The sequence below is a fragment of the Tursiops truncatus genome, chromosome 20 (genome assembly GCF_011762595.2).
Source record: "Tursiops truncatus isolate mTurTru1 chromosome 20, mTurTru1.mat.Y, whole genome shotgun sequence".
Classification (NCBI taxonomy): Eukaryota; Metazoa; Chordata; class Mammalia; order Artiodactyla; family Delphinidae; genus Tursiops; species Tursiops truncatus.
In genome coordinates this window covers 33,167,944-33,184,218 of record NC_047053.1, presented here as the reverse complement: position 1 = coordinate 33,184,218, position 16,275 = coordinate 33,167,944, and the positions used below count along the sequence as shown (strand labels likewise).

Genomic DNA, 16,275 nt, shown 5'->3' with positions numbered 1-16,275 from the left:
ATCTCTGACCAGCCTGGGCACTCGGGCAAATAAGATCCAGGCCTGGGCCTCCACAGCTGGTCCCCAGTGCCTCTGCCCGCCTCCCTCATGCCGCTAGGAACTTCCCTCCTGGCGGAAGGTCAACGAACACGTCACTGAGACACTCCCCTCCATCCCCCCACAGACAGCTTCCTGCCTCCTGTCTCTTAGGACCTTCTATGACAACTCCTTCCACCTGACTTTGGCCAGGAGCTCCTAGGTGGGCAGTGCCCTCTCTGTGTCCTCCCCCAATCCTGTTCTTCCCTTTGTTCCTGAACCTCCAGTGGCCTTCCAACAGTTCAGGCTGGTCTCCTTCCCTCCGAGGTCCTGTCCTAAACGTCCTCACTCCTCCCCTCTCCTCCCCACCCAGCACCTCCACTCCCAGCGAGGGGGGAGGGGGAGTCAGAAAGGGGAGGAGCAGGAAGGGGGGCTGGGGCGACAAGAATTCAAAACCAACAACAAAAAAGAGGATCAAGAAAGAAGAAAGAAAACAACAACAACCAAAAAACAAGAAGCTCTTGGGGCAGATTCAACAAGAAAAGAAAAAAACCCCAAAAAAACAAGAAACCAAAAAGATCCGTTTTTGGAAAAAAATAAAAAAGTTATTTGCACTTTTTCAAAATTTTGTGGTGAAACTTCAAGATATTGGGCCCTGTTTTCAACAATGTCCAAATTCTTTAATTTGCTTCAAATGTGTGTTTTCTGCATCGGACAGGCTTTGTTTTAGAAACTGTAGCAGGTTTCTGCTGTTTCGATTGTGTCATCCATTTGCCAACTTAAATTTGTTTTTTTCAAATGTTATTTTGTTCCAGATTAAAATTGTTTTTTCAAATGTTATATTTCCCAAGTTTCAAAACAGTCCGAATGTCTTGGGCTTCCCTGGTGGCGCAGTGGTTGAGAGTCCGCCTGCCGAGGCAGGGGACACAGGTTCGTGCCCCGGTCTGGGAATATCCCACATGCCGCGGAGCGGCTGGGCCCGTGAGCCATGGCCGCTGGGCCTGCGCGTCCGGAGCCTGTGCTCCGCAACGGGATTGCGGGGCCACAGCAGTGAGAGGCCGGCGTACCGCAAAAAAAAAAAGAAATAGCTTCCTTATTTTCAGCTATAATTTGTCTCTCTATAACTTCCACCTGCTGGGACTCACAAACAAATCTAATTGCTTTTGAACTAGCAGAACTATACTCTCATGACTCCCAAGGCTCATTGATGTTACTTGGTTGCTGATGACAACCATGATAGATACAAAGTTTTCTGAGAGTCTAGCTCCGTATGAACATCTGCTCCACATTTCCCCAAATTTCTCACTCATTCTCCTTTACAAGTTGCTCCTGAGCTATGATTTTACTAAGCTCTTCATGCTCTCAGACATAAACTGAGAGGAATGAGATTTTTTAAAAATTTATTTATTTTTTTTACCTGATGCTCTTGCTTTTCCTCTTGTTGCTTCAGTTCCACATCTGGCTTTGGTCTGAATGTTTGCCTTCTGTCACAGCCCCTGTTGCCCTTTGATATCCACCTGGGAGGAGTAGGAACTCTGCCAGACTCCCCTAGTCTTCATAACATTGACCCCTGAGGAAGGCTGATAAGGACTCAAGAAAAGCCTATGACGGCAGATTGGCAGGCCAGGGTCTGACCTCTGGGAGAGAATGAAGTCTTAGTGGGGAAATTCAGGGGTTTTCAAGTGAGGGGCCAAAGCTAAAACGTCCCTCCTCTAAAGGGCTGAGTGTTATTTCTATACATCATACAAGCATCTCCTGTCACAGTTAATTTCATTTCAAAGCTCTACATTTATTTTAGATTAAGCTGTCCTGTACATATCTATTATGAGCAATATTAACCTATTCTATCACCTTCCAAATCGTTTGTCCTATTCTATTCACTTTTATTCTCTTTTTCCTACTTTTCCTCTTTGTTGGACACAAGACCCAGCCTAGAAAAATACTCTTTGGTGAAGGTTTGACTACCCCTGGGTGAGAGGATTACAGATGATTTTTCATTGAATTTCTTTTCCTTTCCTTTTTTTCTTTAACTTTTCTGTATTTTCTAAATGGCCTACAATGAACATCAATTGTTTGCGTAATTAAAAAAAACAATTAAGTGAAAAAAAATAAACAGGTAAGAGACAGTTTTCTCTTTTGGGGATGCTGGTTAAACTGGAACAAGTGAATATTGGCCAGCAATTATTGATGATGATGATGAACCTATAAACGTTAACTTACAAGGAAAAAGGGTCTTTTCAGATGTGATTAAGAAAGGATGTTGAGATGAGGAAATTATTCTGGATTATCCATGTGGGCCCTAAATCCAATCACAAGTGTTCTCATAAGAATTCCGTAGAGGGACTTCCCTGGCGGTCCAGTGGTTAAGACTTCGCCTTCCAATGCAGGGGGTGTGGGTTCGATCCCTGGTCAGGGAGCTAAGACCCCACATGCCTCGCGGCCAAAAAACCAAAAACATAAAACAGAAGCAATATTGTAACAAATTCAATAAAGACTTGAAAAAGTGGTCCGCATCAAAAAAAAATCTTAAAAAAAAAAAGAATGAGGTAGAGAGAGATTTGATACCTACCAAAGAGGAGGGGGCAATGTGACCACAGAGGCAGAGATCGGAGTGATGTGGCCGCAAGTGAGGGAATGCCGGCAGGCACAGGAAGCAGGAAGAGGCACAAAATGGATTCTGCCCTGGAGCGTCTGAGGGGAGCACAGCCCATGCTGACACCTTGATTTCTGCCCTCCTACGTCAAACTTCTGGCTGTGAGAGAATAAAATGTTATTGTTTTAAACAACCAAGGTTGTGGCAATTTGTTACTGCAGCCACAGGAAACTAACATACTTCTCTCCCTGTGAGTCAAACCATCAAACAACTCTTTGTTTCTACTCCAATTTGCTTATGCTGAAATGGCATTCTGAAATAGGTTTCTGAACACCCCCTCGGGTTTTTTTTTTTTAAACTGAGGTTACTGTTCCTATGGAGTTCTGCTTTGTTGGCATGACACTTTGTACCTGTCTGGCTCAAAAGTTATTTCCAGGATAGGAGGCAGAATACATACTATGACGAATAATCAGCACAGCAACATAGTAAACTGCAGAGGTCTGCTCTCAGCTTCAACTTTAACCCTTTTTCACTCACGTCATTTCCAAATTCAGTCTCACTTTTATTTCATTTTAAAATGTATTATTATTATTTCTTGGCCGTGCCACGTGGCATTTGGGATCCTAGTTCCCCAACCAGGGATCGAACCCGCGCCCCCTGCAGTGGAAGCACAGAGTCTCAACTACTGGACCGCCAGGGAAGTCCCCAGTCTCATTTTTAGTTCTACTACCTACCTTAATTCTCAGCTTCACTCTCACACTGAAATCCTTCTGATATCACTTACTTTTAGAAAGATAAAAAGGACCGTCATGTACTGGACATATGCATTTGGGCACAAGGGACCAAGCTGGGAGTGTGGCACATGATACGGAACCTGAGATTACATGGCCAGTTAAGTGGAAGAGATGGCATGCAAAGCCAGGTCTGTTTAATACAAATGCCCCTACTCCTTCCACTGCCTTTCAAGTTTGGGATTCTGGATTGCTTTGGAGTCTTCAAAATCTGAAATCTACCTAAGTACCTCCTTTTTCCTTCCCAATCAACAGGAAGGACATTTTTGGGGCAGAAGAACTAGGAACTGTATTGTTTTCTCCTTCTTATTCTTTAATGCACTATTAGGGACCAAATCAGGAGAAGGAAGGATAATGTGAAAGATGAGCAAAGAGGGTTTCTCTTCCTTCTTCAGAGTTCCTTAGTTAAGTCCTCTGGCTATGAATAGTACGTTATCAGGCCAGCGAGGAGCTCACATTCTGGCTCTGATACCTCAAAGCAAATGTTCATGATACAAAGCAACTTGAAATCAGTAGCTTGTACAGTGGGTTTTTTCTAGGTCTTGGGAAAATGATCTGGCCACACTGCTGACAGTTGGCGAAGAACTAGAGCTCCCAATTTATTTGTGTTTATTCACCGAGCACTTCAATTTATCAGCCGAGATAGGTATAGCACAGCTTTCCTGGTCAGTAGACACAAACTGCCAAATACCAGCGTCCATCTCACTCTCAATTCATTTGTCAAGATGATTCGGCTAGAATAGCAGACTAGATAGCATGGTGACCAAGAGTAACAGTGCTGGTTCTACCACGCCACCACCTGACTCTGGGTAAGTCTCCTTTCATTCGTTCTCTCATTCAGTCAGCTGTTTTATAAAGCACCAAGGGCCTTGAAATCCTAGCTCTAGCACTTTTTAGCTTAGAAACCTTCGTTAAGATAATCCAAACCTCACATTCCTTCTTTGTAAAGTGGAGATAATAATAGTGCCTTCTCCATACGGTTCTTGTGAGAATGAAGTGTGATGATGTATATAAAAAGGTTAGCATGGTGCCTGGCATATAACGTCAGCTTTTCATTCGATAATCAGTTACTAAGCATTTACTGTGTTCTGAACATGGTACTATGTCCTGGGGCCACCCATCATTTGCACCATTTAGTGACTGCCTTCTTTGGGCCAGATCTGCAACTGTGATGATCTCAAATTGTCCTCGTAACAACTTATAAGACATGCATTATTTTCATTATCTTATAAATGAATAAACTGAGTTCAGGGAAGTAAAGTTGAAGATTACACACCTAGTAAGTAGCAGAGCTGGGATTTGGACTCCTATCTATCTGATTCCAAAACCCATTTACTATCATTCTGCCATGCAGCCTTTACTGTTAGCAAGAAGAATAAGACACATGTCCTGTTCACAATCTAGAGGGGGAAAACATGTATTAAAGAACTCATTGAAATACAACATATGTGATAACACCAGGTGTTATCGCATTGTTCTCATTCAGTTCTCGTAACAGCTCTGTGAGGTAGGTACTGTCATTATTCCCTTTTCACAGATGGGGAAACTGAGGAACAGAGAGTTTATGGTGCTTGCAAATACTATAGTCCATATACATGACCACTACACTCTAGTGCCATTCTGGAGAGCTAGAAACATATGAACAGTGTGCTTGGGGTGTTCTAAGGAGTGACAGTGACTATGCTTGTGAGAACAAGATAAGATTTCATAAATGAGATGGTATGTGAGCTGAAACCTGCAAGTAATGCACCAAGTTGAGGGCTTCCGTGGTGGTGCAGTGGTTAAGAATACGCCTGCCAATGCAGGGGACATGGGTTCGAGCCCTGGTCCGGGAAGATCCCACATGCCGCGGAGCAACTAAGCCCGTGTGCCACGACTACTGAGCCTGTGCTGTAGAGCCCGTGAGCCACAACTATTGAGTCCACGTGCTGCAACTACTGAAGCCTGCGCACCTAGAGCCCGTGCTCCACAACAAGAGAAGCCACCGCAATGAGAAGTCCGCGCACCGCAACGAAGAGTAGCCCCCACTCGTCGCAACTAGAAAGGCCGCGCACGGCAACGCAGCCAAAAATAAAATAAATAAAAAACATAAAAAAGGACTAACATCATTTGCATAAAGACAAGCAAAAAAACTTACCTTAAAAAAAAAAAAAAAGAGGGCTTCCCTGGTGGCGCAGTGGTTGAGAGTCCGCCTGCCGATGCAGGGGACACGGGTTCGTGCCCCGGTCCGGGAAGATCCCACATGCCGCGGAGTGGCTGGGCCCGTGAGCCATGGCCGCTGAGCATGCGCGTCCGGAACCTGTGCTCCGCAACGGGAGAGGCCACAACAGTGAGAGGCCCGCGTACCGCAAAAAAAAAAAAAAGGCAAAGGTGGCCTGAATGAAAAATTTACTCTAAATATCTCGACTAATCTTTCAGTTTCCACATAATCATGACATGGAAGAGCTCTTTGCCATAAAACATTTATTCTTAAAATTTACTTAAGCGTTTCATAGAAACTTTAGTAATAGCCAGAATAATTCATGTCAGCTTAGCAAACTCTTAACAGCAAGCAGAAAGAGCTTATGAAAAGATCCTGTCTTTACACAGTCATAGTTAGGGCAGTATTTTACTTCATCTCTTCACTAATAGCTTTGCTTTCACACTGAAGTCTTCAGACTATTCTGTATACACATTCAACCCCTATTTTCCTGTAACCAGTTTCCCAAGGAAGATATGTGTGGTTCACAAAGGGATCTTTAAAAGCTGATAAACTATAGCAAATGTTACTTAACAAATGAGTCTCAGCATATGGAAGGAGAAAGTGTTTCTAAGTATTTTTATAAAAAGCATGTCCGGGGGTGGGGGGGATGAACTGGGAGACTGGGATTGACAATGTATACACTGATGTGTATAAAAGTGATAATTAATAAGAACCTGCTGTATTAAAAAATAAATAAAATTAAATTAAAAAAGCAGGTCCATATTTCATACTGTTTGCAAACCGATAAAACCTATTCCTCATAGGCAGATAAATGCTTTCCTTTCTCAAAAGGCCTGCTTCCCCTCCACTACCCACTCTATGAGGTCTAACTTGGGTTTTTCCTGAGAGCTTCTATACCTCTTGTCCTTTAAGGAAGGGGACAGGAAAAGCTTCTGTGCCGAGTACCCTCTTTGATCCCCTTCTCTATGCTGACCCTCACATCCCCTGCCAGTCCTGATTCTCTCACTCTGACCAGCTCGGTCAACTCTAAGTAGAGTGGTCTAGGGAGCAAGCTAAAGGTTAAGATCAACGAGTACATCCTTTTAAAGAAATCCATGTGGCTGTTTAAAGTTCATACAATTATTAATTGAGGATGATCATACAGTGCTATTTACCGTGCGGAAAAGCAGCCCTCTGGCCTTATAGCGCAGTCATTTCGTTGTGAGACAAGGTGCTAATCCCTTTCAGTTCTCAGGGGAGTACAGTTTAATCAGATGCTGTACTTGTGTTGGATAACCTGTGATGGGACAAGCTCGGTGACTCTTCACGTAATTAAACACACAGCGATAACAAAACACATAGCCAGAGGTGGCGAGAACGGTGTCATTCACCCGGTTTTTACGACACAGTGGGCACACAGTCTTCATTTGGGGCAACAGGGGAGAATCAGAATTGTAGTCTAGATGTACCGGTGGTGGTGGAGTAGGCAGGGCAGTCAATGACTTGATGGTTTCTTGGTTTCCGGATGAATACCACCACTCAAGGAACTGCAGGAAGAATACACCCACCGAAAGGCCACTAGAGAGGCATGAGGCGGCACCTCCCACGGCTTGCTTCAGAGCTGACTTTATCTTCTCACCAACGCTGTTTGGAGAACAGAACAAGGAGGCAAAAGGAGAAACTGTTTATTTAGGTACAATCACAGAACAACTAATACGCATGTAATTCTTACACTTTTCATTAGAATCGTTGATTCAGCTTGGGGATTGAATAGTTGCTGGACTGGCGTTTTCTCTTGTAAGTGTCTATTCGAAACAATTCCTCTTTCTGACCTACCGTATTTTAGGAGTTCTAGGAGCTAAGCTTTGTTTTTAATGACTAGGGCTTTGTTGCTTTGTGTTTTGAGAAAGAAATTAATGAGCCATTGATTATATAGACCTTTTATGGGGGTGGAAGATAGTATATCCAGAAAAAGAAATCACTCACTTAAAAAACAACTCAGCAGTACTGAGGAATATATTTGAACTTGTCAGAGAACACAGACACTAGGAGCGGGGTAGCACCATGGTTAAGAGCAGTCTTTAGAATTGTACTGATCTGGCTTGAATCTCAGCTCTGCCGCCTATTAGCTGTGTGGCCTTGGCAAGGTACTCAAATGTTAGAACTTAGTTTCCTCAACTGTTAAGTGGTGCTAATGCATTTATTTCATTGAGCTGTGATGAGGATTGAGATAATATACGTAAACACCTAGCAAAGGGCCTGGTACATAGCAAGTGTGTGGAAAAATGTAGCCATTATGATGAGGAAGGTTACCAGGATGGCAATCCTTATTTTATGGACACAAGAATTTTTCGATGATTTTATGAAATACCCCGAAGTGGACTGAGGGGGGTAAATTTCATAAAATTGGGATAAGATTTTAGGATTTATTAATCAAATATGTTGGGGAAATGTTAAGCCTTACCTCCCAGCTGGTTGCTGCATCATGCTGGCTTCGGCTGGTTTATGCTCCAGAGCTTGTATATCCTGAACTGTAAGTCGACCTAGCCGAACCCCAGCCAGACTCAGCAGTGGTGAGTGATGCTGAGCCTTTCCTAGGATGTATCGAAGCTGCTGTACAAGAAACCAGCCTTCCCAGGCCATGTTAACAAATGGGTAGGCTGCCAAAAAGGCTCTGTAAAATCGTTTCCAGCGGGAAGTAGGGGGATGGATGGAATATTCATCCTCTTCTCTCAGGCTAGAAATCAGCTTCTCCAGCTTCACTTTCAGATAGGGAAGAAGAACCAGGAAAATAACTGACTTCCAAAGCTGCTTCTTTGGGAGACCAGCACTGGCCAGTCTCTGAAGCTTGTGTGTGTCTCCCATTACGATCCTCTTTAAGCCATAAAAGTTTTCAGAAAACGAGGCGCTGGTTTTAGACAAATAATGTTGCTGGAGCAGAAGATCTAGCACGGTGAAGATTTCATCAAACCACTTCCACAAGAAGCCGTAGCAGGCAGGATTTGATTCTGCAAGAACCTAAAGCAAAATAAATAAATGAAATTCATTCCATTACACAGCTACTATGCCTTGTATTTATATTTCCTTTTTTTCCCTCTGAATTTCCACACCTTTCTTTCTGGGTCTACCTTAACCTCCCTGAAGTGCTGGGTATTCAGTACACATAACAAGAGACTCCATAACCATTAAATCATGTGATGTGCATTATATGCTAATTGGTTATTTCAAAACTTAGGCCAACAAATAAATTCAGATTATTGGCTTGGTTTTTACCCGGACGTTCCTAAAACTTTTCAGAGAATTAAATCCTTACCTTGACCACATGCTGAAGAGCAGGTCTCACTGCTGTCATTAAACTGTCCTGTGCTACCACCTCAAAGATGGATGGCTGGTCATCCACCGCAGAAGCAGTTGTGATGTGAGCCCCGTGCTCAGCCATAGTTTCGTGTGTGCACTGGGTTTTACTTTGCCCACAAACTCTCTAGTAAGCATGAACTTTCTGGGGGTGCCAGATGGGTGCTATTTTACAGGAACTGGGCAAAAAAAGACCTCTTCCGGAGGCAGAGGGGAGGGGTCTCAAGTGAAGGTGAAGAATGAAGTCAACGCGGACACCCACGTTAGGGAAGTAGTGTGTGGGAGAGGTGAGTTGATTAATGCTGCACCTCACAGGGAAAAGCGTGACTATGGGGGGACAGGTACGGCGAAGGAGCGCTGGCCTCTCGAGCGGCAGTCCTGGAGGCGGCCAATCACGGACTCCCAATCCGGAGGGCTCAAAAGCCAGGCGGCTCTGAGGGATCGAAGGTGCCAGTGCAGGCCGGCCCCAACGGCCTGGCTCAGCTGTGGGCTGTGCAATCCCCCCGCCCGCGCCAGTCCTTGCGAGCTAACCCCAGGCGAGGGGCGAGGAACCCGCGACGCCGCGTTTGAAAGGTCTCGGCTTTATGTCAGAAGCCGCAACCGGAAATAGAAGCCGCTTGGAAACCTGTGGCCGTGGAGAGGCGCTCTAGCCTCGAACGCGGCCCCGCGACCGGAACTAGAGAACTCTATGATCTCACAGCGACTTCCGCTTCCGCCCCCAGCTGAAAGTAAAGAAGGCTCCAGCGGGCTCGGTTGGAGAGGAGTTTCCCGCGGGTTGGTTTTACTTTTCTTAGCTGGTTTTGCATCGCTGTCTTGTTGGAAAGCCACAGCTCTGATATCTATCTCTCTACAGAGTCTTTTTGGCAAGGTGTTGGGTCGCCGCACTGATGTCTGGCGCCTGGAGCCAGAGCTCGGCCTGTTGCTGAGGCCTTTGTTCCCTGGGGCGATAGAGATAGAGGCGAGGGACCCAAGGGAATGTGGAGATGGAAGGCTCACTTTGCTTGCGGCGGGGGTGGTGGCTCACTATTTTTGCCGCCTTCGGGAAGGATTTGAAGCGACAAAGCCGAGATAGAAGCCTTAGCCTTATGGCTGCCAATTATTTAAAAAAAAGTTTCTTGCTGGTGTTCAGAATTTGGGACGATTATTTTTCATTCAAGCTGGTACCTTAATTGTCTTCTAGGTTAGGTTACGTTCAAGCAGAACTCTAGGCACTTGCTACACTAAATGAAAATGGTTCCTACCCTCGAACACGGTAGGCTGCGTCACATTAGCGATATGAATACAGTGCTAAAACGGAGTGATGCTGTTGAATTCTAACTAGCATGAATTGGGGAGGCTTGGCAGAGAAGGTACTTTTCATTGTATACCAAAGTTAATGTAATTAACCTGACCTTTTGCAAACTGCTTTTACATCGTATGCAATTGCCTTGAGTAGCTGTAGGTTTACTGAATTTGGATAATAGTTAAAGTTCATTTCCTCTCTCTCCAACCTCTCCCCTCAACCCCTGGGCTAAATAGCTAGAAACGGAAGATATTATTTGCTTACTTTATACCATAGAGGACGTTATGGTATAAAGATAGTTAATTGTTTCACATAATGAGAACGCTGGAACAAGGTTTGGGTTTAGTTGTTTCAATAGGAGAAATAAAATCTTGCAAATTAACCGTAATTGTGGTTCCAAAAAGTGTTTCAGGGAATTCCCTGGCGGTCCAGTGGTTAGGACTCTGTGCTTCCACTGCAGGATGAATGGGTTGGATCCCTGGCCAGGGGAGCTAAGATCCTGCATGCAGCGTGGCCAAAAAAAAAAAAAAAGTGTTTTATAGTCTGATTGGATACCTGCTGGAGAAAGTCACATTGATGGAAGATTTTACCTTGCAGAATTTTAAGGAGTAGAGATAATGTATCTATATAAAACACCTAGCTTTAGGTTCTTGGTCAGTGGTAGCTCTTACAGAGAGGCTTTTCTTAAGTGAGCAGCAAAAAGACAAAGTTGAAAAATAGCATCACCTAAGACGAGTGGGAAGTTAGTTAAACATTGGTGTCAGTTAGGGTTCTTTGGTTACAAGCAACAGAAAACAGGCTAATTTAAACTAAAAAATTTATTAGAAGAATATGAAGTAGCTAACAAAATAAGGAAAACCAGCTCTGAGGGAACAGGAATTACACAGTCCTACTGGATGTTTCTAGCAAGAATTAGCAAAGTGTCATACAGGCATCGTTGTTGCAATGAATGAGCTTCAACAAATTTCTGTCACTGTACTTATGATTCAGATCCCTATTGACTGACCTTGGTTCAGATTTCATCTCCACTCCCTGTTTCACTCTTAGCCAGAAGAGTGCAAGACACCTTAATAGTCCTTTGAGAATATTCCAAAAGTAAACTGATGTTATGTGACAAAAAAGGCAGTCAAAACTAACAATGTCAATTATTACAGCCAATAAATAATAAACACCTCATCACAAATCCCACTCCCAGGTTTATGGTGTAATAAGTAAGACACAAAAATTGATTGCACTTATGTTAAAAGGTGTGAAGAGCCATCAGATAGGTTAATATGGTGAGTTTAGAGGAAGAGACAATAACAGCTGGGAGAAATGAGGCCGTTCAAACCAGCTTAAACAGAAGCTATATTGGCCTTTGTAACCAAAGGGAAGATCGTTTCTAACCTCACGTTTTACCTCAGCTTCTTTCTGCCAGTTGCTTTCTAATACAGCGATGTAACCTGGTATCTCCTGCATCTTACATCAGGACCAGATGTCCACCGAGAAAGTTTTGTGGATTAGGTGGACCTCAAAAGATGAGTACATTTGGGGAAAGTTGCAGTCATGGTGACAGGGTTTTCCAGGCTAAGGGAGCAGCGTGGATTGTATTTGAGGAGGAAATTGTTTGCTTTAAATATAGAGAGGAAAATAGACCAATAATACATAGTCTATACTGTTGACCATAATATAGAGGCTCTTAAATGCTAGTTTTAGTACTTTGCTTGTGGACATTCATTCATTTATTCCTGAATAATTTACTTACTCATTTATTACTGAATACATCCTGTGTGCCAAGCATTATGCTAGGTGCTGGGTAGACAGTAGTAATAAAAACAGACTTGGTATCTGCCCTCATGGAATTTACAGTCTAGTTGGGGAGAGAGATAATAAACAAATAAAGAGACTAATACCTAATTTACAAATGGAATAAGAGGGCTATGATGGGGGTGGCAGTGGGGCCTGGGAGAGAAGAACCTTTTAGACTGGGTAATCAGGGAGTGCCTTTATGAGAATACAATTAAAGTGAGACCTAAATTATAAGCCAGCCAGCCCTGTGTGGAGTTGGGGAAAACGAATATTAGGTAGGAGGAGCAGTAGTTGTGAAGGCCCTAGGATGGGAAAGAGCTTGGCCTATTTGAGAGCTGCAAAAGCTAGCAAGAGGTGAAATGAAGAGGAAATGAGGAGTGACTGAAAGGATGAAATGATATTAAGAGAGGTAGACAGGAGCCTAACCACTCATAGGCCATGGGAAGGAAACTGGATTTTAGTCAAAGTATAATGGGAGGTCACTGAAGGATTTATACACCGGAGTCATGACCAGGTTTATATTTTTAAGATGACCCCTTAATGGTTATGTGGTTACATTTGCTTTGTGGAAATTCATCAAACTTTATATTTTTGGTGTGCACTTTTTGGAATGTTCGTTTATACTTCAAAAAAAAGTGAAACAAAAATCTGGCTGCTGTATGAATAATGGGAGGAGAGTTGAGGTTTCTAGTAGTTCAGGCAAGAGGCGATGGTGGCTTGGAATAATGAGGTGAATAGAAGGGATTGGATGAATTTGAAATATATTTTGAAGGTAGGATTGACAACTTGGAGATGGAATGAATGTGGCAGTTAAGAGAGAGAGAAATCAAGAATGACCCCCAGATTTCTGGCTAGTAATTTCTGGCAGTGTAATTTGTTCAAATAATTGCAATCATAGCAAATATTTACACAGTCCATACTATGTGCAGGCATAGTTCTAAGTGCTTTACGTACACTAATTCATTTCATCCTTGTAATAATATTATGATTGGATATTAGTATTTCTCCCATTTTATAGATGAGAAAACTAAAGAGCAAAGAAGTGGGGAAAACTGGGAGAAGGATAGGTTCTGTACAAATTAGGAAATGAGCTGTTGAAAGTTTCTGAACCGGGGAGAGGTATGAATCAAAGATTTTTCTGGTGGCATCTCTTTACAAAATCCACCTCTGTCTTCTATGAGTTGTACCTGGAATCACATTTTTTAAACACCCCCCCATACTCTTATGATTTGCTTAATTTGGGTGGGCCATATGTGCAGACTTACGATCAGTGCGGTTAGCAATTTGGTGGTGAAGTTTGGGGACTAGGTCAAGGCTAGAGAGAGATATTTTGGAGTCATATGGGTAGGAAAAATGATTGAACCCATGGTATTGCTAAAGGGTTAGTGTAAAGAAAATGTATGAATATAGAACTTAAAATGCTTGCTACTTTCTCCCTCAGATACCATCCTATATCTCTTCTCTTTCAGCCATACTTTCTTATGGAGTTATCTGTTTTCATTTCTTTACCTCCCATTTATCTTCAGACTTCCACAGCATGGCTTTTGCCTTCATTAGCTCTGCTGATGGTCTCAGCAATGACATCAAAGACCTTTGTGCTGCTAAATCCTTGGACACTTTTCGGCCCTTCCTCCTTTTCTCTCTAGCAACTGTTGTTGTTGACCACTCACTCATACATTTATCCACTCATACATTTATCCATTCAACAGATTTTGGGGAGGGGGCGGCTAGGCCTCAGAGATATAGTATATAGTTCCTATACTTTCATAGAACTCTAAAAACGTCCTAAATGATTATGACCACCTGCTTTTCCTTCTACCTCTCTCTTTCTCAGTCTGCTTTGCACTTTGGATTTTTCCCAGCTTCTGCCTCAGGCTCTCATTCTTCACATTCCTTTTTTGTTTGGATAAAGACTTTATTATTACTTAGAGCAGTTTTAGGTGGGAAGTTTTCGTTTAGAGGGGAAGGTACAGAGATATCTAGGTCTCGGTTTCTGAAAGGAACCTACTTTTGTGTAAGCACGCCTATTACATGCTGGGAGCCTTACCTACTTTAAGCTTCACAGGCTGGAGAGAGTTGTATCACTGGATTTATTTCACAAGTAAGACTAAGGTTGAGGAGACGTTAAGTAACTTTCCTAATCACATTCAGGACAGGGATTCGGTCTCAGATGGATTCAAACTCAGATCTGAGGCCATGTCAACCTCTTTTCCTTGCACAACTCTCCACCAGTCCCACTGCCCTTATATGGTCTTGGGCTGGATCACCATTGTCCACATTCCTGAACTGGCCAGGGAAATTAGCTGGGTTTTTTTTTTTTTTTTTTAAGAAAACAGGGTGTTTCACTATCCCTATGTGTAAGTTTTTAAGACAACTCCTGTGCGAGGAAACAAATCCAGGGAATGTCAGCTTGTTTAAAAGATCCATTCCGATAGTCAGTGAACTTCCTCGGAGGCCCGGACCTCAGGTCGCTTCCCGACTGCGCAAAATTTTTCCATCTCCAAGGCGACAGAGATGACCGCCTTTCTGGCTCTCCCGCGCGCCTGGATGACGTCACGCGGCGAGGCTTTCTGAAGTCAGAGTTTCCTGTCCACCATCTTTGTCCCTGGCAAAGTGGGTTTTGCGCAGTGGCTTAGACCTGGAGAAGGAGTCGTGACGTGCAGGAAACCATTACAACAACGCTCGGGCCGTGCTCTGTGGCTGCTGCTGCCACCCTTGCCCTTGCCTCCGGTGAGTTCAGGGCGGCTAACTTTGGGGTGTGTCCCCCTTTCATGGGGAAGGGGGCCAGGCTTGGTTGGAGACGGGCGGAGGAGAGGAATCTTAGGAGTGTGACCGTTGAAGATGGAGTGAGCCGTCGGGTGTGACCGTTGTGAGGAAGAGGGTTGGAGAAAGGAACTCCACCGCTGGAGCGGGGTGAGGGAATCCGCGGGGTGGCAACTGGGAGTTGGGGGGCACTGGGGAAAAGATATGTTCGAAGTGGGGGGTTAGGAGGGCCAGAGGCCAGGGGTGTGGCCGGTAGAGACTGGAGGCCGAGGGGAGAACCTTCTTCCCGGTTTGGCGTCGTTCACTGAGAGGCTGGGACGTGTCCAGGTACCAGAAGGGGAAAGGGGTTCCCCCAAAGTTTTGCTCATAGATGGGCAGACCTCGCCCGTCTTCTGTAATTTGAGGTTGAGACACCTCTCCTCCCTCACCTCGTAATGGGGGAACATATCCCTAGAATCTTGACCACCTGGGGAGAGAAGAGGAATTCCTGACATTGGAGAAAGGGAAGAGAAACCTCCAGAATTGACCCGATGTGAGAGAGGGGGAAGCAGGTGGGAGTAAATCTTAGCCCGGAGTTTTTTCTTTCTGGTCTTAGAAGGAGCGGTCTGGTTTGAGAAAGACTGTAGATTAAGACAGAGGTAAAGAAACTGGAACTTCCTGTTATTCCATATTCTTTGAATCCAAAGAATTGATTCATGCTCTTTGTTTTCAGAGCACTGAAAACAGTGCCCATTTGCGGGGCAGACTTTTTTTAAACTCACCTGGCTGCTTCATTATGAAGCAGTGTGAATAAAGTGTGAATGCTTCATTAAACTTTGACTTTTAAGAAGTGTTTTTTAAATGCCAAACACTTATAATCATGTGGTTTAAAAAAGAAAGTAAAGAAAACTCAGTAAGTTTAGAAAAGGAAGAATGACAAAGGAAGTGGTCTCAGTGAGGAACAATTTAAATTATTAATTACCTCCCTGGTATAATTCTGTTGCTTAGCCTCAGGGTACACTTACAAAGTCATAATAGAAAGCAGCAGATGAAGGAGATGAAGCTGTACAAGAAAACGTGTAACACATTCCAATGATGACTAAGCGTGGTGGTAAGATGAGAACTGTTTGCAGGTATCTTAATAGTTTTAAACTCCCAAAGAAGCAGAAAGTATAGTGTGTTCTGCAAATAGCCTCACTGAAAATTGGGTGGTAAACTTAATACAAAGCTAACGTTCTGTGACTTAAGAGACTCAAGAAAGTCCTGTTCTTCCATCTTTTCTTTTTCTTCTTTAACACACCCGTATTTTAAAATATTACGAACCAAGCTGAACAGGGAACGAATCAGGTAGGACGCATTTTCCTTTCTTCCTTCTTTACTCTCCTTCCAGGCGTAAGTTTTCCAGAGTTTATTTCAGTTAAGAATTGAATGTAAAACTTTTGAGCTTTTTTCTTACCGGATAATATTAACAAATTATTTTGTGGCCATTTTTAAATGGAAATTGCAGGTGTGTCTGTTGTAATGAGTT

The 16,275-nt window shown here is 43.5% G+C and overlaps 2 protein-coding genes across 5 annotated transcripts in view; one reads left to right on the top strand and one right to left on the bottom strand.

Moving 5' to 3' along the window:
• Nucleotides 1-585: 585 nt before the first annotated feature.
• On the bottom strand, nt 586-9,538 carry LOC101322631 (peroxisome assembly protein 12). Of its 4 annotated transcripts, XR_012328818.1 has the most exons (5): nt 8,895-9,538; nt 8,046-8,599; nt 6,757-7,225; nt 2,585-2,767; nt 586-1,532 (listed from the first exon to the last, which is right to left on the bottom strand). XR_012328818.1 is itself a non-coding variant. In XM_033847222.2 (3 exons), the coding sequence occupies exons 1-3, from the start codon at nt 9,018-9,020 to the stop codon at nt 6,826-6,828; spliced, it is 1,080 nt and encodes a 359-aa protein (XP_033703113.1). In that variant the 5' UTR covers nt 9,021-9,538; the 3' UTR covers nt 5,846-6,825. The 4 variants fall into 4 exon arrangements, 1 of the variants encoding a protein (XP_033703113.1); XR_004523758.2 differs by having other exon boundaries at nt 586-2,767; XR_004523759.2 differs by lacking the exons at nt 586-1,532; nt 2,585-2,767 and adding an exon at nt 5,539-5,698.
• A 193-nt stretch (nt 9,539-9,731) lies between these two features.
• The window catches only part of AP2B1 (adaptor related protein complex 2 subunit beta 1), a 122,372-nt gene continuing 115,828 nt past the window's right edge, over nt 9,732-16,275 (top strand). Inside the window, exon 1 of the mRNA XM_033847217.2 lies at nt 9,732-14,735. The gene's annotated coding sequence lies outside the window, so the exon portion shown is untranslated. The remainder of the gene's footprint in view (nt 14,736-16,275) is intronic.